Below are 22,567 nucleotides of genomic sequence, written 5' to 3' on the forward strand. Positions count from 1 at the left end.
AAAGATCTTGTAACCTGGATTCTCAGGCATATTGTGAGCCTTGTTTTTTTGCAAGAGACATTTCTGTAGAGTAATGAGCAATTGTGAGAGATTGCTGGGGAGGCGGAAGGGATGACACACGACACAGGGACAAACTGAAAAACCCAGGAAACTTTTTTTTTTTTTTTTGGATCACATTACTTTCCAGCTGAAGCAGTTAGTCGACCTGACTTACTATACAGCCTACAAACAGCTGTTATTGCAAAACTGAAAGCAGCACAGAAACAGATATAGAGATTTGGGAACAAGAGCTGCATATGGTGCTACTGCCTCCAGAAAAGACATATCAAATGCCATCCCCTCAGTGGCTGCTGAGTCTGAGAGCCAGACCTTTGAGCTACCTTGAGCAATTGTTCCTTAGAAAATCTGTTAACTTCTGCTGCAAGAGGAAAATAGTTGCCTAAAAAATCTTCCCTCTCCTTACTGCGTCTTGTAGCATACTTGGATAATTTCTAGTACTCAAAACAACCACTTAAGTGACTTACAGAGTCTACTGATGAGCCATGTGCATGGTCATGTGATTTCAAAGAAGAGAAGTCAGTATTACAGAAGGAGTAGTTTCTGAAAATTTCATATAAAAATGTAACACATCTTTAAGTGAGTGATAAGGGCTAGATCCATGTAGGATTATAATCAGGCAATTTGAATTCCAACTTAAGTCAACTCTAGGTGATTGACATGAAGAGGAAGTCTGATCATCTGCTTTCAGGCAGTGTGTAGCCTCTTTGGAAGCTTAAAATCAGTTAACATAATAGTTTTAGAGCATATACCGTATTGTATATATCTCTTTCAATGAATATTTGATATGAAACATTTTTGATAAATAACTTTTCTGAAGATACCTTATGCAACTTAAACCCCCTTATTTATTCCTTTTACCCTTAATATACTTTGTAATAAACTATAACGAACATTTTTATTTCTTTTGGTGCCATATGAATCTTAATATTGATATTTCTATGGAGTTGAAATAACTGAAGCATGAACTTGTAAGTGTGGGGAAACCAACCACAGAGTTTAAAATATGTCACATACTTGTTCTTTCATCAAACCGTATCTTCAACAAGAGTTTTTTCCATGAATATCCTGAAAAGCAGAATCGCACCCTAATATATTATAACCTGCTTCTGTGCCTGCCACTGGCGCCAAATAAATTATGGTAAGATTGCCATAGACCTGCCAGTTTATTTTTAAAATGATTGGTCTCTAAGTAGCTGTAAATAAGACTAATCAAGATGGAGATTTTTAATCATGTTTTCATCCTTCAGTAGATTAAGCAATATGTCCACACTAGACTTGATCATTATCCAGAAATATTTAATTTATGGAGCACACATGACTGAACATTGAAACTGGGCCAAATATTGCAGTAATTGCTGGATAATGCTATGTTTTCGGGTTTGTCAGAGCTTCTCTAGAGACTGCAAATTCTGCTTGGCTTATTTAATCACTATGCAGTTGTCTTTTAGAAACCTAGTAATTTCTAAATTATTATTGTGCTGTGTATATATCCAAACATTTACACTGCACTGTAATATTCAAATGGTGGACTGCATAAGCTAAACAAATGGGGTTGACTTTTTATATTTGTGATTGTTTCATGTAGACCTAAACAATTTAATATGCAGATGCATCTTCTGAAAAAAAGTACTTATCTCCTAATATTTTTAGAAACTTTTAAACTATTATGTGTAAATATAACTGTGCATAGTTTTATTTTAATATAACTTTTTACTATTATTTGTAAAATTTCCATTGAAATGAATGATTGATATGTTGAAAGACCTTTGGAAACATTGAACCATATATTGAACTTTGCTATAGTTATATTTGAAGAAATTAGCATACTCATACTGCTATTGTGTGATGGTTATATGTCAGGCTGTAGCTGCAGTGTGGTGCTTTGGAAGTTAATGGCTTAGGTATGGGTCGAGGAGAAGAGAGATCACATCAAATACGTCACACTTGCATAAAACTTCATCTGAGAGTCCTCAAGAACCCTTTCTGGGTTTTTCGTTGTTTTGGGTTTCTTTTTGTGGTTTGTTTTGGTTTGGTTTTTTAAATGCAGTCACATTTGTACAAATCATAAGAACAGTATAAATTTGCTTAGCCGTGCTAAACTCAAGTGGGGCTCAGTCACAGACTTCTTAAATTCAAGTCATGTCCTTGCTATCACATCTTTGGAAAAAAAAAAAAGCAGAATGTACTGCCTTCAAATTACTATTTGTGATCATCAGGTATGCTCCATTGGTCCAGTGGGAACCATTTACAGTCAATGAGGTAGAATCACTGCTTACATTACTTTTCACTGTAATGTAATTTTGTATTGTGTGTTTTCCTAAAAAATAAACAAAAAGTTAACTCTAAGCATATCAGTCTGAATAAATGGCTAGCATCCACAAATAAATCAAATCAATACTTCATTTTAGTTATGTAACATCTTATTTCTGACAGATATTTTGGAACTCAAGCACCTTCCATAACTAGTGGCTTTTCTTTTTCTGTAATAAGGAGCCCCTGTTAAACCAGTGGGTCAACCCATGTGAATACCTCTCCCCACATGTGATTATGCTAATATAACTTTTTAGAAGTAGTAGATCAGTTAAAAATGAAAAGCTAAAACCCATCCAAAGCTCTAAATGAAAGTGATTGGTGACAGTCACTTGCCTTACCAAATCCCCTGTATTTAGGGAGTTTCTCAGGCTCCGGTCAGGAGGCAGTGATGGCTACTGCAGAGTGCTTGCTGTGCTCTTTCTTCCTCTCCATATCAAATCGGTTTTATAAAAAACAGAAGAGTGTTTTAGAACATCTTTATCTGAAGAGCCATTACAGGTCAGATGACTGAATTTGCCAATACAATGTGCAGAACTAATAAGTGGCAGCTCTTCTTGTCGTCAGTAAGGGACCATTTGTTCTTTTGTATACAGCCAGATATGTGCTTTATGGTGCTGAAATTTTCTGCCTTTCAACACATGACAATCTGGTGGTGAAAAGTACTATTTTAGAATATATCTGCTTCTTTCCAGGCAATAAGTAAGCTGCCAACTAGGAAGCTGTAAGAGACAATTTTAGAGATAAAGGTCCTTGGCTTGTTTCTGAGATAAGTTCAGTACTGCAGCATGTAAAGTGCGTTGTGTAAAAGTCCTTAGCATTACCTGGAGAATGTATCTCTAAAGATACCTGTTTTGAAACAGTGGTTCCAGCTAGAGTATGTAACAAACTCAGTAACAACACTGGCAGCACATTCCTCTTGCTAGACACTAAGCAGAGAAGGGCAACTATACTGACTTCAGAACACTTATGCAAGAGAATATTTCGCTTTACACAAATTTCTTCATGCTTCCACTAGTAGGCAGTGCTGGCAGTTTTTATTCCTTGCTTGCAGTGTTTGCTGCTGTATCACATGGTTGCTAATAATGTGTTTTTCTCTCTTACTGTAAAATGAAACATTAAGTAAGGGAACTGTTGAGTACTGTGGACTTTTTCAGTTCAGGTCACTTACTTTTGCCTGAACATGGAGTTCTAGCAACATTTTTGGGGTGGGCAGGTACAACCAAGAGTCACACACAAAGAGAAAAGTGATATGATCTAAGTGGTATACTAGGAAAAAGATCTTTTTTATGGTATTATGAATGGTTATGAATGAAGCAAAACTGCATTTGCTAAAGCCCAAAATGTTCTGCAGAAATTTAGATATAAACTGAAAAAAGTTGTGCTGAAAATTTAATCAGTGTGCAGGTATGGGAGAAAACATGTTAGATGTGGTATGTGGGATCTAAATGTGGCCTCAATGTGAAGACACAGAACAAAGTGCAGGTTGACAATGATCCCCAAGATGCAAACCTGAGTGACAGATTGACTTATTTCTCTAAATAGCCCTTTGTTCCCTCTCAAACACTAAGGAGACTGCGTGTCCTTACAGTAAAGAATATGGTAAGGATTCAGAGTCATGCATTTGTATTTTTGCAATAAATTAGCTATTTCAAGTATGACAACTTTCATTAATGACTAGACTTACTATAATCTACTTTAATATATAGATAATATTTAGGAGTGTCTGTGTATGTGTGTTTGTGTATTTATATATATTTATTTCTGAAATTTCAAACCAAATATCTATCAGAATACTGAATTGTTCTTGACTAGACAATTTATTTTCTTTTGGGTAACAACTTCTGTAATAGTTCTTCAAGTTCTTTCCAAATTCCAGTACCATCAATAATTTGCAGTTTGCCCAAATTATGAAAAATTTCAGTATATTCAGTTCAACTAATTTTATGTTAGTTTGTGATATTTCTTTCAGTTTTGTTCTCATTTTCTATAGGAATTTCCCTCAACAGACCAAATTTAAATAGCTCAAACAGCAAATAATTTCATTTTACTGAAACTATTCATTGTTATAATGATATTCCTTGTCTCTTCAGTGGAGTACATTGATATGCATTCAGGGCTTTATCTAGTTATGTCTTGAAAACATGCAAGGATGGAGACCACACAAATTCTCTGGATAACCTGTTTCACTCCCTGACTAATTTCATGCTGAAAAAGTTCTTTATATTCTGTCTGAACATCTCTTGTTTCAGCTTATGTCAGTTGTCTCTCATCCTCCCACCATACACCACTGTGAATAGCTGGACTCCATAACCTCCCCATGGGTCCTGAAGGGTATAGTGGTTGATGTTACCCCAAAGCGATCTCTTATTCTGGCTGAAGGAGCTCAGTTCCCTCAGTCTGTCCTACAGGTGAGTGTTCCAGCCGCTGACCAGCTTGGTGGCCCTCCCCTGGATTTGCTGCTGTTTATCAGTGTCTTTCCTCTACTGGAGCAGCCAAAACTGGACACAGTATTCACATACAGTCTAGCAAGTGCTGAGCAGAGGGGGACAATCCTTTCCCATTATATGTGTGCTAATGTGATACAGGCCAGGATACTGTTGGCCTGCTTTGCTGCCAGGACACACTGCTGGCTTATGCCCAGCTTGCTGTCTACCAAGACCCCCAGGTTGTTTTCAGCAGAGTTGCTTCCTAGTCAGTCAATATCTAGCCTGTATCATTACAGTGGTTTCTTTCTTCCCAAGTGCAGTATTCATCCTTGCTAAATTTCATAAAATTTCTCTTGGCCCATTCTTCCAGCCTGTCAGGGTCCCTCTGAATGGCAGCTCTACCATCAAGTATATTGATTGCCTCTCACAGTTTGGTGTCATCTGCAAACTTGACAAAAGCACACTTGGTCACCTCTTCCAGGTCCTTGATAAAGATGTCAAACAGGACAAGTCCCAGTACTACGTATCTAATTATTTTATCATAACAGGCAATATCAGGCTGGTCAGCCGTGATTTACCCTTGATAAACCTATGCTGATTATTCCTGGTCATCATCTTCCTGTGCCCAGAAATGTGTTCAAGGAGGAGTGCCTCTGTGATTTTCCTTGAGACTAAATCAGGCTGACCAGCTTGAATTTACCCAGCTTGACCTTTTTGGCCTTTTTTTGAAGATGGGTGCAACGTTTGCCTTTTTCTAGTTGCGAGCAACCTCCACTGATGTCCATGACCTTTCTGAGATGACAGAGATAGGCCTTGCAAGAGCACTGGACAGATGGCTCAGCACCTATGGATGCAGGCTCTTGGGTCCCGTGGACTTGTATGGGTGAAGTTCTCTCAAGCGTTTCTGAATGTATACAGCTGTTTCTCTAAGAGAGCCATACTTAACAACTACATGTATTTCGAGGTCTCTGTACATGTTGTTCCTTCCATTGAGAGTTGGTTGACATGTTCCACTTCAAGCAGTTTTGTTTCATTTCAAAATATTGTACCAAATCACCTTCCAGGTCAATGTAATGTTTGTTTAGCTGAAATTCACTTCAATAATATCACTTCCTCTATGGAATCCTTCTGGAATTTAATGGTCATGATAAGAAAAAAAGTCAGGTATGGTAATGGTGGTGGCAGCTCACAATTATGATAAAGGATATAACTGTTTAGATACAAGTAACTGTCTAATTATCAACAGCACTGTAAATCAAGATAATCTCAGCAGATGACCCTGAAGTTATAGATTGTGAAGACAGTGAACATTCACAACTGTATTTCTAAATCAGAAAAGAAAATAAAGAAAATGAATAAAAACCAAGACATGCCTTCTCAGTCTTGGTGTTCACTGTTTAAATATATATATAAAAGAATAAAATATTATGAAGTCAGAGGTATCCTCATTAAGAATATAATAAATACACATCAAGTTAACATGCTAATCATATTTTAAATATTGCATATTTTAGAAATTCATCATTCTTTTCTCCTGAATGACAAAACATTGATTTCAAGCTAAGTAAAAACTTAAAATTTATGTCATATTTTGTAATAAAGCAAAGCCAGCAATGCATAATAATGCTTTCAAAAAAATAACATTTTACTTGCAAGTCAGAGCCAGGGTTACATTTTTTCATTATATTCTTAGGAATAAGTGTCCCAATTTTAATTATGCCTGAGAAAACTTGAACTGTTTTAAATGTGAGTGAGATCTTTTCTGTTTGTCATTCAGGAGAACAAAATGATGAATTTCTAAAATATGCAATGTTTAAAATACATGTTCAAAAATGCGAAAAGTTTTTTTCCAAGCTGATGGTTTTTTTATATGGTCATGAAAGTGTTTGCCAAAGTCAGAGATGGGTAGGTCTGCACAATTGTAGGGAAGAAGGAGAAGATGAAGAAGCAAGCTTTCTCCTGTGTGTTGTCACTACACCATTATATTGGTTCAACTGTTGATGAAATCTCAGCTTCAGCTTGTACAGAGATGAACTTAGAAACTGTTCTGGGCTTGATTTGGGCTTAAATTTAGCTTGAAAGCCAGAGCTGATGTCACCTCCAACGAATAATGAAGATTTGGCACCTTTTTGGTGTAGCTCTGTAGAATATAAAATTCTTCAAAAGCGTTTATTATTACTTTTTTCTTTTTTAAAAAAGTTTTCACAATCTACTAGAGTAATAATCCTTTGTATTTTTGTTCTCTCTTTTCTCCAGTCGAGGCCTCTTGCCCTGCAGGACATTTTGTGAGGCAGCAAAAGAAGGCTGTGAACCGGTCTTGGGTATGGTAAATGCTTCTTGGCCAGAATTCCTGAAGTGCTCTCAATTCCAAAACAAAACTGAAAATGACACCACTACAAGAGTATGCTTCTCACCACACCAAGAAAAAGGAAAGCAGTGTATGTTTCCATTCTTAACTGTTACACTATGCTTATGAGTTTCTATTTAATAATGTATTTTTTATTTTGTAGGAAAAGCTCTAGGATAAAATTATTATTTCTGTTATTAAGTTCCTTCACATTGCTATGATAAAGTCTGGTTGTCAGTTGGTTATAGTTTTGCTGTGCTTTAATTGGTTAGGCTGAATTTTTTTCAGACTTGTATTGATTTGAGGCTTTTTTGTTTTGCATCAAAAATTCTGAGCTGTTTCAAGGAAAGAAGGTAGGAGAAAAGTAATATGCCCTTTAAAAACATTCTGCTGACTTTTTCTTTGCTAAGCTCTAGTACATACAGGATTGTTATCCTGTATTTATCCTGATTGTTATACAGGATAATCCTGATTGTTATACAGGTTTGTTATTGATATGGAGCAGGAACCTGATACACAGGCCAAATTTCAAGTGTATCTCCTTTTTCCTTGCTGTAAAAATGAGTCGAGAACTGATTGAGAGGTATACTTTTCAAAAATTGTGGTTTGTATACATCCACTCATAGAATCATTGAATCATTTAGGTTAGAAAAGACCATTAAGATCTTCCAGTCCAACCACCAACCTAACACTACCAAGTTCACCACTAAACCATGTCCTAAGCACCACATCTATGTGTTTTTTAAATACCTCTAGGGATGGTGACTCAACCACTTCCCTGGGCAGCCTGTTCCAATGCTTCATAACCCTTTCAGTGAAGAAATTTTTCCTAATATCCTGTCTAAGTCTCCCCTTGCAACTTGAGGCCATTTCCTCTCATCCACTTGCTACCTGGGAGAAGAGACTGACCCCCACCTGGCTACACCCTCCTTTCAGGTAGTTGTAGAGAGCGGTAAGGTCTCCCCTCAGCCTCCTTTTCTCCAGGCTAAACAACCTCAGTTCCCTCAGCAACTCCTCATAAGACTTGTGCTCTAGACCCTTCACCAGCTTTGTTGCCCTTCTTTGGACATGCTCAAGCACCTCAATGTCTTTCTTGTAGTGAGGGGCCCGAAACTGAACACTCAAGGTGCAGCCTTACCAGTGCCAAGTACGGGGGGACCATCACTTCTCTAGTCCTGTAGGCCACACTTATTTCTGATACAAGCCAGGATGCTGTTGGCTTTCATGGCCACCTAGGCACACTGCTGGCTCATATTCAGCTGGATGTCAAACAACACTCCCAGATCCTTTTCTGCCAGGCAGCTTTCCAGCCACTCTCTAAATACAAGGCATTTCCATCTCCTCAGAATTGCTGCTCTGTTCTCTAGATCCAAATATAGGTGAGATCAGACCTGAGAGCGGCAGGCCTGACTCTTTTTTCTTATTGACCCCATTGCTGGAGTTCTCTTGCTAGCATCTGAGACTTTACTGTTGATATGCGTCATCCCGTGAGCCTAAGTAACAGAGGCTTGTACAGTCCATCAGTTCTAACTTTGTTAATGACTTCTGGGTGACAATAAACAAGAAGAAATGTTATGATGAAAATTGTTTTTCAAATTTGTTTAAAAAAAATCTAAGAAGTTAGACACTCAAAACTACCTTAAAGATCAGTGAGGTTATACAGTGTATCTTTGAATGTTAGTTAATGCTACAGTTAAGATGATTGTTTGTATATGCTGGGTTACCTCCTTGCACTTTCCGAATATGCATAATGATGTAGCCTTAAATTATTGGCCCAAGTCTTTTTACCAGTTAGATTCTCTCCATCTGTTAGGGCATGTTTTGAGAAGTCATGAAGTAAAGGAAACTGTTGTCCGTATCTACCTTCACCTATGGGACCATTTGTAACGGCTGAGGTGGGGAAGCATACAAAGACGGATTGTGTCTTGTTGAAGGCAATTGAATGCTTTCCAGGAAACTTGAATGCTATCCACAAGTCTTTTGTAGGGTTACTATGGGATTTTGAGCAAGTTGCTGTAGTGAAAGCCACTGGGAGCTGTGTTTTAACTATGATATAAATACATGCTAAATATGCTGAAAAATTAGATCTAATGGATCTCTCCAATGGGAACCATAAGCAAGTTGTTATAAAAATGCATATTTTTTTCCCCATGCTTCAACTTCCCTTTGTAAAATGGGAATAAAATTGTCCTTTTAGTTCACAGGAATGTTGTAACCATATGTATGTTGATGTCTTTGGTATCATAGGGATGAACATCATAGGAATTGGGAGTACAATAATTCATCTTCATGGCAGGTTCAAATAACAAATAAGCTAAGAGGCTGTAGCATGAATACATAAGTATGCTAAGGGGTTGTACATTGAACAGTAAGAGTAACCAGCAATGAGTGACTAGTGTATCATTAATTGAGCACACTCACACTGGGCACAGAATGTGGTACAATTCTGAAAAGCAACAGGGTGTTAGAGACCTGGGTTTCATGCATGTGTGGTACACGAACTGAATACAAGGTATAAGTATCCCTATTAAATATTGATAAATTATAGCTGGCCAAAATGTTCAAAAACCCCACCAAATCTAGACAGCTGAATTTTTAGATCAAGCCAGAAGAGATTGCTGACTTCTGAAATTTTCAGGTTTCAGGATATCTTCTGGCTAAAATCATATATTTAATACTGCTGAGAAGAAGTTTCTTAGAATAGTTCCTGGTTAATGAGTCTTCCATGATCTGTATGGTAGGATTTGTGTCTATCTGGTAGTGAACTGCATAAATTACAGGGAAGTACACAGTGAAAACTTGCTATTTCTTGCTGGGGCAAAATATCTACAGCCATTTGTGAGATTCACTGCTACTACCTGGCAGACTGTGGAGACCCAGACTGCTTATTGGCAGTTACGACACCCTGTTGTATAAAACAAAGGGCATTTTTAATTCATTTTTGCATTAACTATTGTGCATGATGCTTGGATATGAATAGTTTTCATGTAGAATGATAGACTATAGAGAATATTTTGACTTTTTTCATTTAAAAGAATGGTTCTAATGTGATTCCTCTATGACTGAAAAAAGTGAGAGTCCAGGTTCACTAGGCTGTTTCTCCTACAGAAGTAAATTATGCTGTAGTTGAATATTTCTTTCTGCAGTTTGTATATTTGAAAGAATTTACTTCTCTGAACGCAGTAGAACCAAACAGCAGGGGTCAGTTCACTGTTCCAATCCCTTTTTACCTAGTGCTCAGCCCAAAGTGCTCTTTGTGCCTTTCTCAGGGCCCAGTTCCTGGAAATTCCCAGAGCATGTCCTTGGCATATGGCTCCTTATGCCTCAACTTTGTGGTTTCTTTTGGGGACTAAAGCCTCCAGATTAAGTGCAGTGAAACTCTCCCTGCCCACATATGCCTTGCATATAATTTATTTTGTGTGATGATGTGATTCTCTTCTGGGGCTTTAGTTATTTCTTGTGTTTATAAAAAATAAGGTCTGGCTGCTATGTTTATGTTTAAACCTGCTTGTTTTAGCACAGCATCACCCAATCCAAAACAAAATTTTCTCTTGATTATTTTTGTCTGATTGTGACTAAATACTCTATATCCTCCACATGTTCTGAATTGAAAATTATCACTCCTCCAAAAAATTTTTGAACCTCACATACCTTTCCAAGCTCTGTTGGAGAACGTATGCTTGACTGATCTTCTAGTTAGAATCCAGAGCATTTATTCTGGGGAGAATTACCAGCTTTCCTGAAAAATATTTATTAGTTATAATTGGGATTATCTAGTGGATATGTATTTGTTCATGTGTCACTGCTGATATTTACCTCTTTGTTTAGATTTTTTCCTCCACAAACATTGCAAATTAAGTGCATGTTACCACTATGGAGAAACTATTATGACATCCATTCCTGATGTGACTGCAGATGTACTGAATGTACTGGAAAATCGGAGTCACTGTAGTAAAACCATCCAAGTGTATAAAATGAGTCACAGAGAAAAAGGTGCAGTTCTATAGGCCGGGCTGCATCAGTCAGGTTGATATCCTTTCACACAAGTGACAAGTGAATACCCGGTAGGTGAGAAAATCAGTTACTCTGAAAATAGTTTTAGGAATCTAGCTGTTGAGATTTAAGATAGATGGTTGAACTAGTTTCACAGTTCTAATGAGTTGTGAGCATGTAAGGGAATGAGGGGGAAGCATCATCAGTCATTCATTCCACGTGAATCCAATAATGCATTCTAGGGGGGAGGAATCTCAGAAACCTTCCTAGGGGCTGCAATACATGTCCTTACTCACAGAAATATTCCAGCTCTGTTTTTCTTTCTTTCAACTGTCACTGTGTTGTTCTGTTATTTTATTTGCTTTGACCAGCCAACATAGCTGATGCTGTTAGAACTGTGGAGAAAAAACTCATGGTAGTTTGAATGAGAAGTAAAGCAACACAATGAGCTGACTTACATTAACGCAGAGCTCTCACAAGAGCCCTGAAATTAATTTTCAGTTAATTTGAATGGTAAAGTGCTTTCAAAAGCAGCAGTGAATATGATGCTTCTGCTCTTTATACAGCGAAACTGTGTAAGTGGCAGAATGGAACTATCAGACAATGTTCACTTTTTTATTATTACTAAAGAGGCATCTGTTTCTGTTTAAAAAATGATGCACAAGAGACCTGAACTGCACTTTATAGCCGTGAGATTTGTAGTAAATAATACTATTAAATTATATAAAAGACATAGCACATTAAAATTTAGATATAGAATATAAATTCTATTCTGTTTGTTCTTAAAGGTACAAAATGTATGTGACTAAAACCAATGAGACCTTTTTCCAGTAAGAAACTGTTTTTAAATAGCTATCAGTTGTACCAAGTTATGAAAATATTTTTCATAACATTTTTTCCAAGAACAAATTTACAATTTTGTCTTAGTAGATTTTATCTCTCCAGAGATGTTTTTGCAATGTTTCAAGTAGTGAAATTTAAATATATGAAAATACTTTTTTTTCAGGTACCTTTTATTGCAAATCCTCCTGTGATCATAATTTCATTCCTATTGAAGTGAATGTTACGGATTTTAGTCCTGACTCAGATTTAATGAAGAGGTTAACTTACTAAAAGTTATAGTAGTTGGTGAGTGGGAAAACCATTGCTGATAACCCAGATAATCTCCCTTCTTGGCAAAACCATAGAAATTAATTATTGTACATGTTGATAAATATCCTGCAATGTTCAAGGGTATGAAAGGGCTAAATGCATGTATAATTGGACATCTTTTGGCTGTTCGAAGATGCCATTTATAGTTGGACATCTTTCAGATGTTTGAAGATGCCACCACAGGAGGTCTTAGCCTGTTTTAAGCTGGATAAGAAGCATTTAATTGGAGCACAACATTAAGATTATTAGCAGTAGTCATTAACAGTTAACGTATAACATTTTAAGATACTGTAAAAGCAGACAGTTAATAGATGCCTTAACAACACAACTACAGACTCCAGCAGTACTTCTCTTTTAACAACATTGCCTTTACTGAAGCTTAGCTTTGAGTTTTGCAGTAACTCAGCCAAACAGTTCAAACTTCTAGTGGCTGCCATCAAACGTTATCTTGTTCTGAATAAGCTGCCATAGTGCAAACAATGCAGAAAATACTCAGGAGAATTAATATAATGTAGACAAGGAAGTTACTAATTATCTTAATCAAATATGCTTAACTGATGCAGATCTTGTTTTATTTTGTTCCAAGAATAAAACACCACTAAAAATTGTTCTGATACTATTTTTTTTTTTTCCCCGTGGTGTCCAGTTTATCTTCCAGGATTTTTCACAGTGGTATTAATTTAGAGGATTGTCTTTGAGGAATACCTTTGAGCAGAGATTCAAAGGCAGTATCAGGTCACAACCAGGTATTTATTTTTCTGTTGGCAAAGTGAAGCTAATTATACACATCCAATACAGAATTTATTTGAGAAAAAGCTTTTGAAATCAGGAAAACATTATCTTGCTTTTGTGCCCTTGCATTCACTTCATGCAGTGAAAAGAAGAGAGATATGATCTGTGTGTAACATTGATACTGACCAGCTGCAAAAACAGCAATAGTGGAATAGTTTTTTGAGGGAAGCAAAATGTTTTTCTGGATTGTGGTGGTGTTTCATGTGAGGAAATATTCACAGTTGAAAAAACCGTTTCCCCAAGCACTCATTCTTTACTTCTGTTGACTCTGCATTGTATCTTATTATGTCCTTTGATTTTGTTTTTTCTCCCATTCTGCCTCCCCCACCGTTTATCTCTGCCTGCCTTCCTGTTCCGTGCCTGTTTCTCTTCCAGCTTAGTGTTTCCTATGTGGCCTTTTTAGGCCACTTCATTTGACTACAAGAGAAAGGTCTTTTGTGTTCTTTTTTTCCCACAGGGTTTTGCATCGTAAGGAAATAGAGAAATGGATAGTTTCCTGGGGGGAAGTAGTTGCTAGCTTTCCTAATTCCGTGATCATGATCCTAGTATCAAAACTTTCTAGAATTGACAGCTACAAGATGCATACACTGTACCGCAGTGTGCATAGGGTATAGGGAGCAGGTGATCAAAATTTGCAGGCAAGAGAATACAGGGATTACTCTGTGTCCCACTGTGCTATTGTGACTGTATTGAGTCAGACAGAAAGTCTATCTATCTTGTACTGCTGACTCCAAAAGCTGCCAAAATCAGATGCCAGAGAAGAATAAGAGAACATAGCTAGACTACACGGCAATACTTTTCCTAAATACTCCTGCATTTTCCATCTGTTTGAGATTCAAGGACTTTTCTATAATTTGTGACCCATCATATATTTTTCTCGTATTAATGTGTCCCTTTGTTTCATGGATCTGTGTACACTTTATCATCTGTAGTAGCATGTTGCAGTGTTACAGCTTATCTATGCATTGTATGAAGAGTGCCACCTTTTAGTTGTTTTAAAGGCAATTTTATTTGATACCTCCTAGTTCTTTCATAGCATTAGACAGTGAATGTTGTCTCCTTTTCACCTAAAAAAAAAAAAAAAAAAAATTAGCAGCACTTTTCATGGTCATTTTCACAGACATACAGTGCTTTATCTGTTGCTATACCTTGAAATGCAACCAGATGTCAATCTTGAAGATGATAGAATAATATATTTATTTCAGCCTGTGGTATCTGCAACTTGTCAGGGACCTGCCCACATAATCTTCTATAGATGGCATTCCAGTAATGTAGCTGGGAAGTACAGCACATAAATGGTCTTTGCTCCTCAGAGACGCTTTTGATAGTACACCAGGTGCAGGTAAAATAAAGAACTTTTTGCCACCACTGGTGTTTAGTCGGAGATTTTGGAAGCTTTTCCAGATTGTAAACCATTCTGGGGAAGGTCTAAACCAAACAAGTTTATCTGTCAGCAAGGATTGCTTCCATTTTCTTTGGGTTCCTTTTACCTAACATTGTTTCTTCAGGAGTTTGTGTATGTGAATATTTGCATGATTATGTTAATAAATGTTTGAATTATTGACACAGGTTTCAATAATTAACATTTTCCAGCACATTCCTTTACAATAACACCTTTACAATTTTTAATAATTTTGGCAAATTTGAATAATTGAATGGCCCATAATTTTTTTGCTTTGGACATCTATTTCAGACTTTATTTCTTCTGCTGCTTTGTTTCAAACAGTGCCAATTTGCATTTACTGCATTCTAAGTATGCAGCTGTTTGCCTCTGTTCAAGAAAGTCTTATAAATGGTTGTATATCTAAATCCTCTAGGAACCTCTAGGTTCGAGATCAAATATCAAAATGCAACATTCAACAAAAGTGTTTGTTTTCCAGCCTAAAACAAGGCTTTTATAATTTCCTTTAAAATTTGATCTTTGGAGGTATGATCAAATTGTCAACCTTCTGAAAACTTCTTCTTGCACAAGCTCAGTAGAAAACAGAAATTACATTAATTGGAGGTGCTGTTCACAGTCTGTGTGCTCTCCTTGCCCTGAACACCACACTGACTGGACCAAACATATCCAGTCATCACCTATTAGAAGACTGCAAGAGGTGAGATTAATTTTTCTTAAAATTCCTTCTGATTGTTGCTGTATGCTAAAAGTGAGAGAAGGAAAACTGGTTTTGTTCTTCCTCTTGTCTGCATATAACATACAAGATAAATAGGAGGATGCTCACTTTAAGTAGGAAGAAATGGAGAAGTGGATTGGGATGGAAAACAGCATGGATAGGAGCAGAATAGGATAGAGATGTATTAGGAATGGAGAGTCAGAAGGATTTATAAGTGCTTGAACACACTTTTGTTCACAGCCCAGAAATGAATATGGGACTCCAGAATTCTTGCTCTTCTGATCTGTAGGAAAAAAAGGTCAGATAAATATCCTTCCTGGTTTTTACCTTTCTTGCCCTACCTTGCTTCTGATTAAGAGGTACAAACATTAAATAGCACAAATTAGTTGCAAAATTTTGTTTTAAAGTCTCTTACGTATTTTGGGCACCTTTCTGTAAAGTCAGAAACCTTTAAAATGTATTGCATGAGTAGCTTTCACTGCAATAACCATGGCCCCATTACACAGCTGGAAAATAATGTTTTTATTGCAAAATCAAGATCGTGTGCTGCCCAAGTGGAGAGTGCACCTGGGAATGTTATAGAAAAGATTTTGAAATTATTCACGTAACTTTTTTATTACAAGCACATTTTTCATACAAGGGTGTGTGTGTCAATTGACTAAGTCTAAGACTGGCCTGTTTTTGGGGATGATAAAATAATATTTCAGGCTTAGAAAAGCATGTATATTTGTTGGAAAAAATAATCCCCTGCTGCCAAATGTTAAGAGTAAAAGGAAGGTGCTGAGAGTGTGTGTGTGTGTGTATCCATTGCTATAATGCAATAGAAAGGACTGCTATGCTAGGACTACAAATAAACTTAGAAATCTGGATAATTAATTGCACTTGCAGTCAGTGCAAGCTGGAGCTATTTGTCATTTTCCAAAACCACACTCTGCATGTTAGGCATGCCCAGTGCTCAGTGGTACATCACAGCATCCACTGTGCAGCTAGTGGTTTGGCAAATTGTAAATAATATCATGTTGCTATACAGAAAGGCTGAGTGTGAGCAGAAGTTACTGTATTTTGTGTAGGCACATTAAAGGCTCCTTTAGTCCCAAGGGCAGATTTAACAGGTATAATAATCTTTTCATGACTGCCTTTTGAGGTCTTTTAAAATGGGTCACTCACTGATAGCAGTTTTAAATGGCTTTGTTCTATCTCAAAAACTGTATTGTTTCCGTTGAGGTTTATCTTTCAGGTTTTCCTTTTGACCTTCTGGCATTCAGTGATGTTCCTCTGAGAGCTATCCTGATGTTTCCCAAAATGGAAATATATTTCAATCCCTGTGGGAAATCTTGAATATCAATACATCAGTGTGAAAATAAGTTCATAAGACTCCTGCAGCATTAACTTTGTAGTTCTGAGGCTAATAATTTTTTGTCTCAAAGAGCCCAAGAAGTTTTTTCATCTTTTTATAGGTATAGAGCTAAGGCACAGATTGCCTGAATTGTCCAAGTTGATGCAAAAATTTGCAGCAGAACTGGGAAGACAACCTGTATCTCTGGAACACATAAAAGATTCCTTATCTTGTAAGAACATCTTGCCTTGCCTAGGCTTTTTTTTTTTTTTTTTTTATGGTGTTTCTTCATAGAGCTCTTGTAAATCAGATAATCTTTAACAAATAAGGTCACATACGGATTTTTTGCGAGCACTTGGTTTTTTCACTATTAGAAATCAAGTCAAGTTTATGGTATTTAATAAGACAAGGCATGAAGTTCAATTTTACTAGAAGAAAGTAATGAGTTTTCAAAGAAATTTTCTGTGTGCCCCTCAACCACAAAATAATGGGGGATGTTTTATAAATCAGAAAATAAGAAAAAAAATTAGGGAAAAGGATGATGGAGATGTGTACTGTGTAAGGGAATATTATCTGTATTTGCAGGTGGGATTTTCCTTAAAACGAGGCAGTGATATTTCCATCGGATTTAAGAGCAGTTATGAAATAGATAATACTTTGCAACTGTGAAAATCATAATATCTTGGCAACAGGAGGTGATTTTACACTCTACTGAAAATGTACATCAGCCCTTCTAACAGTCAAAACATGACTGTTCACTTTTAATTAAAGGAACAAATCAGTTATTACTATTCTAATGTCTAGGAGTTGGGTTATTTGGAGGGTTCTCAGGAAAGCATAGTTTTAAAGGAAGCGAATGCTTACTTTGCAAATAGTGGCATACCTAATACACTGTGCAGGGACAATGGACACACTACTTTGGCAGTGAAAGATGTCTTCCATATGTACTGTGAAGTCACGGAAAGGCAGAGGTGGCATCTGGGATAACTGAAAAAATAATGGAGAACTGAGGACAAGGAATACCTGCCTGTCAATATCACAATATTTTTCTCATACAGCTGGCCAGAGGCATCAAACAGCTGTTGGAAATTGAGATATGTCTTTGACTGCCAGGTAGCATCAGACTAAGAGAAATAAAGCACCACAAGGAACCAGGCTGAGCAGTCAGCCTGCTGTAACCCAACAGCCAAGGATCTGAGGTCACCATCAGGGAGCAGCCAGAGTGGGGCTGCTCCCTTCAGGCAGGCCAAGCTGGGAGTTGAGGTCAGGCAGTGCTGGGATGTAGAGCCTGAATGCATCAGGCAGAGCTGGCCTCAGATTGGCAAAGTGAGAACCGGGCCCAGGCTGCAGAGAGCCCAGTCAGGAGGTGGGACTGCAGACAGGACTGGTGACAAGGCTCCAGTGTGGCTCCAAGTCCACCTAGGAACCAGAGCCAAAGTTAGGGCAGCAGACCAGCTATGATGTATATATGAGGGATCCTTCCAGGAGCTGGAGCTGAATATAAGGCTGTGCCTACAGCAATGCTCAGGTGGGGGTTGAGCCCATGGGCAGATTGTGGGTGGAGGCTCCAGGTGAGGCTGGTCAGGGCTATTCAAGGCCTATTGGTGCACTCATGGCTCTGACAGTCACAACCAGACAGGTTGTCCCAGTGGATTGAAGAATGCAAAAGAATGGCAAAAGCTCTATTCGAGGCTGTAGGTTGTGCCTGGTAGCTGCAGGTTAAGGACAGTAGTGAAAACAAAACTGATGCGACTAAGGAATAGTACAAAACCATGGAGAACTCAGGCCTACATCTAGAAAGGGTCCTGGTCATCATTGGAAGTGCTTTGAGAGAGCGATCAGAGAGAAAGGTATTAGATTTACATGAAGACTGACAAACTATCCCTTGCCAAAGTGAAGGCAACAGCAGGACTGAAGGATACTGGTCTCCTACAAACAGCCAAAATTCCTGGTAAGACACTGTGGTGAAGACCAGCATGCTGCAAGAAGAGGCTTCCTTTGCCAGAACAGGGAGATAACTTTTTTTTCCCTTTCTCATTTAAGTTTAGATTTTTAGCAATACACTTCTATAAACCAGTTTGAATTATTCACCTGATTCCTTGTTTGTCATTGGACAAATCGCTTGGGCCTCCTGTCCTTCAGCTTTTCACATGTGGAAAAAAAAGAGGCATAACACTTGCTACCCTGCAAGTAGAGCACTGTAAGATAAAAGCCATGTATTTGAGACTTTTAAGAAAAAAGTTCCATCAAGTTTTCTTTTATGGTACACTTATTAAAATGAAAAGATACATCACTAAATAATGAATTCCTGAAATTCTTAGAAACAGTATGACTTAACAACCAAATAAAGCAGATAAAAATTGATGTGGCAGCATGGAGAGTCAATATTTATGAGTTTACATTTCTCATCTCTTTCTACCTTTCATCTTTTATATACTTAAATTGTATCTGCATGCTTTGTGAGACACTGCCAGATTTCATCAGCACCACTTTGCTTTCCATTTTGTTTCATTTTAGTACTTCTAGTCTTCTGAAGACATGTAAAATGTCTTCATAGCAGATTACTGGTATGATCTGAGTTACTTCACGACAGACTGTTTTGTTGGAAGAGATTAAAAAGAACTTTCCCTCCTTTTGTAAGTGAAATGTTGGCTCCAGAAAGAGGAGTTTAAATGGGACATTAGCAGGGTGTGAGTTTAGGACTGATCTTTCACTTAAGCTCACTTTTTGTTTGCCCAAGCATGTGCTTAATCAGCACATCATTGTGGTTAATATTTCACTGTTAAGGATAATTCCATATACTAGGAATTCTGCAGAGTGCAGCACCAAGTAAAATGTTGACACAAACATCGTCATAGTCATTGATTTATTAACAGCTTCATCTGAAATTTATGTAGTGTGTTACTTCTGTGCTATCATTTACTGCAGTGCCAAACTAAGGTCATAAAAGCTCATGCTTCTAAAAAATTATATCATTAGATATTTGGTTATTTTTCCTTAATTTTAAACTGTATTCTGCATGAATATACTTGTTGGTAGACATGTTATGAGGAATACAAAGTTATGATGAGAATAATCAATATGCATTTTGAGATGTAGATTATAAATATACTTTCCAGACCTTGTTAAGTGTCAGGTTCAGAGAATAAAGGGAGAAGAAGTAGGAACTGAATTCTCCTATAGGAAGAGGAAAACCACAAGTTTAGGCATTTTAAAATGAGAAGTATGGAGCTTTGTTGTGATGAAGTGCAAAATTAATTTAATAGAGGAAGAGATTCTATAGCTGCTGCTGAAACTGATGTTTTTTCATACCTGTGATTTGGATTGCAATAAAGTTTGAAATCTACAATTAGAGATCTTTATTGTTCTCAGCAAACTTGGATACAAAGTTTGAATTACAATGGAATTTCTATGAGTAGAATTTCGAACTTCTATGAGATTTTATAGTTTGAACTTGCTGTTCTCACACATGGATACATTTGATAACTTTACACTGGCAAGGTGACAGGATTTTTAATCTCCATCTCTGAAAGCTATTTATCATTTCAGATATGTATGCTTAAAGTAAAGTTATTGGGGTTTTTTTACTGATCTTTTACTGGAGGTGAAACTTTCTGTTTTGTTTAGCTATGTTGAGTAGCCTGTTAACTGTGGCTTTTGGGAAAATAAGCAAAAAAAAAACCCAAACAAAAAACCCAAAACAAACCAACAGCCAGATTCTGTACTGAATATTTGCTTTTCTACTTCATCTTTACTTTGCATCCCCATGTAATTTCCACTTGATATCTTTCCCCATCTGTGTGCTTTACAGGGATTTTTCTCAGCCCATGTTTTTTAAAGCAAAGACTTGGAGGTTTGGTCTCTGTTGCGTGGACTAAGGTGTAAACAAATTAATGGTGATCTGCATCTCTATATTTTAAGAACCTTGAAGGACTTGAATGGGAAGGTGTTATGAATTCCCTCCCTCTGAACATAATGGCCCTGCAAGGTTTCTCCAGTGGGATACCTAAAGCTCATGGGTCTTTTTTTTGTGTGTGTTTAGGTGTCTCAATTCCCCATCTATCAAATAGCAATGATGACTGTCTTCTAGTGTTCAGGGAGTTATAAGAATGTTTGAGGAATCCTTCCCCTCTAGAAAGGTGTCTGCTATGACACTGTTAAGTTTCAGCCTAGTAATCTTTTGCCTGGAAACCTAGGCTGGGAATATCCATCTGTTGTAACTTTAGTTGGATATGTAATCTGATGCATCTATTTAATGGTAAAAAAACAAACGTTGTTTAATAACATCCTAAGGTCATTTTTTAAACAGTTACTCTGTACAGCTGCTTTTTAAAGGTAATGGTAGATTGAACCTCACTAGATACCTATTTTTGAAATAAGAAAAGTTAGATGAAAATGCCAGTTTGCATTTGCTTGAATTTGATTAATTTGGGGTTTGTTGCTTAATTGCATCAGTTAAGACTCATTATTCTAACTATCTGTCATTTCTGCTTATTTCATTTTACCCTGAAAAGTTTAACATGCATTCTTTCTTTTCTTCTCTTTTCCAGCACTGTGCGGAGGAGAGGACAGTTTCTTGTGTGCCAGTGGGATCTGCATCCCAGGGAAACTGCAGTGTAATGGCTACAATGACTGTGATGATTGGAGTGATGAGGTCCATTGCAGTAAGTTTCTTAAACCTTGCAGTGTTCCACTGAAGCACTGAATCCATTCAGGGAAACCTAAAAACTAAAGAAGGCTATTGGCACAGAATAGGAGCTTTGCATAGTATTTGTGTATATTGACATTTGGGCTCTTTCAGTTGCCATTGAACGTGTTCACCTTTGCCCGCTCTGGCCACAGCATGTGCTTTTGATCTATTAAATTTTATGTCTGGAAGAAGATTCTAAGATTTCTGCAAGGAGCCATGTGGAAATTAGAAGTATTTGGGGGCTTTTTTTTTTTTTTGTTTGTTTCCAAGTGGATTGATAACATGATAACATGCATCAGAAGAGCACTTCTGATAACAAATTGAAGACTGTTAGTTGTACCTTTTTCCTAGTCCTTGGCATTGATTTTACAGCAGATGGAAGTTCTGTTGGCCTCAACCCTGGATGTGGTTTATTTAAATAAATCCCACTATATGGTGCAGTAGAAAAGAAAAATGAATATACATGCTTAATATCTTAATTTCTTATTTATTTATCTGTGGTAGCGTGTATCTTTAGAGCTCCTATGTGTTTTTTCTGTGTTGACAAAAACATCCTTGGACTACTAACACCTTTAGAAAAGCTGAGCAAATTTACAGTAGGAAAACCATGAAAAGGAAAAGAAAAAGAAAGAAGAAAAGAAAATGTGGAACAATGACTAAATAGGGACTAAAGTAGGACATGATGCCACAAAACAGTGCTGTGCATTCAGACTTTGGAAAATGTTGGACCTAGGGTTGAGTTCCAGACTGTGCAGTTTAGACTCACCTCAAAAGATTTGTTCTTATTAGTGATTTATGAGCCTAAGCATTCAGCTGCTTTTAAGGAAGTTGCTGATGGATTTTATCGGGATGCTCCAAGGAATAAATGATGGCTGCAATTTCCTCCTGGTCTCAATGAGGCTAGAGCTTGCTTTTCCTTTAATGGCCTACAATTTATTTAATGGAGGTTGACATAGTTTCTGTTATGTAAAAAGTATTATATGTTTTTATCTTTGAATTTTTCCTGTCAGTGTTAACTCAAGTTTTTAAAGTAAGCTAAAAAATTTAAAAATGTCTACAGCTCTCAAGTTTCATTAGAAATGGGAAAAGAAGAAATTAGTAATATAAGAATAACAGTATTACATGTCTTGAAAAAACAAGCATAAATTTAAAGAGTTAAGATTACCTTTAAAAGAAAGCCTGTCTGTTAAATGATACAGGGTTTATAGGCAGAGGATATCTTTTATTAGGATACTTGGGAAGAGTTGGGAAGAGGGGGTGTAGGTCAAATAAGACCTTCTTGAATTACACATCAGATAGCAAAACCGAAGGAGGACTTATTTGCCTGAAAGCTTGTCTGAT

The 22,567-nt window shown here is 37.1% G+C and overlaps 1 protein-coding gene across 1 annotated transcript in view; it reads left to right on the forward strand.

The window, feature by feature from the left end:
• The window catches only part of CORIN (corin, serine peptidase), a 151,238-nt gene that overhangs the window by 66,247 nt on the left and 62,424 nt on the right, over positions 1-22,567 (forward strand). The window contains exons 5-6 of the mRNA XM_075752210.1: positions 7,056-7,237; positions 21,087-21,200. Of these exons, the coding sequence (XP_075608325.1) occupies positions 7,056-7,237; positions 21,087-21,200 (296 nt within the window). The remainder of the gene's footprint in view (positions 1-7,055; positions 7,238-21,086; positions 21,201-22,567) is intronic.

The sequence above is a fragment of the Balearica regulorum genome, chromosome 4, assembly GCF_011004875.1.
Source record: "Balearica regulorum gibbericeps isolate bBalReg1 chromosome 4, bBalReg1.pri, whole genome shotgun sequence".
Classification (NCBI taxonomy): domain Eukaryota; kingdom Metazoa; phylum Chordata; class Aves; order Gruiformes; family Gruidae; genus Balearica; species Balearica regulorum.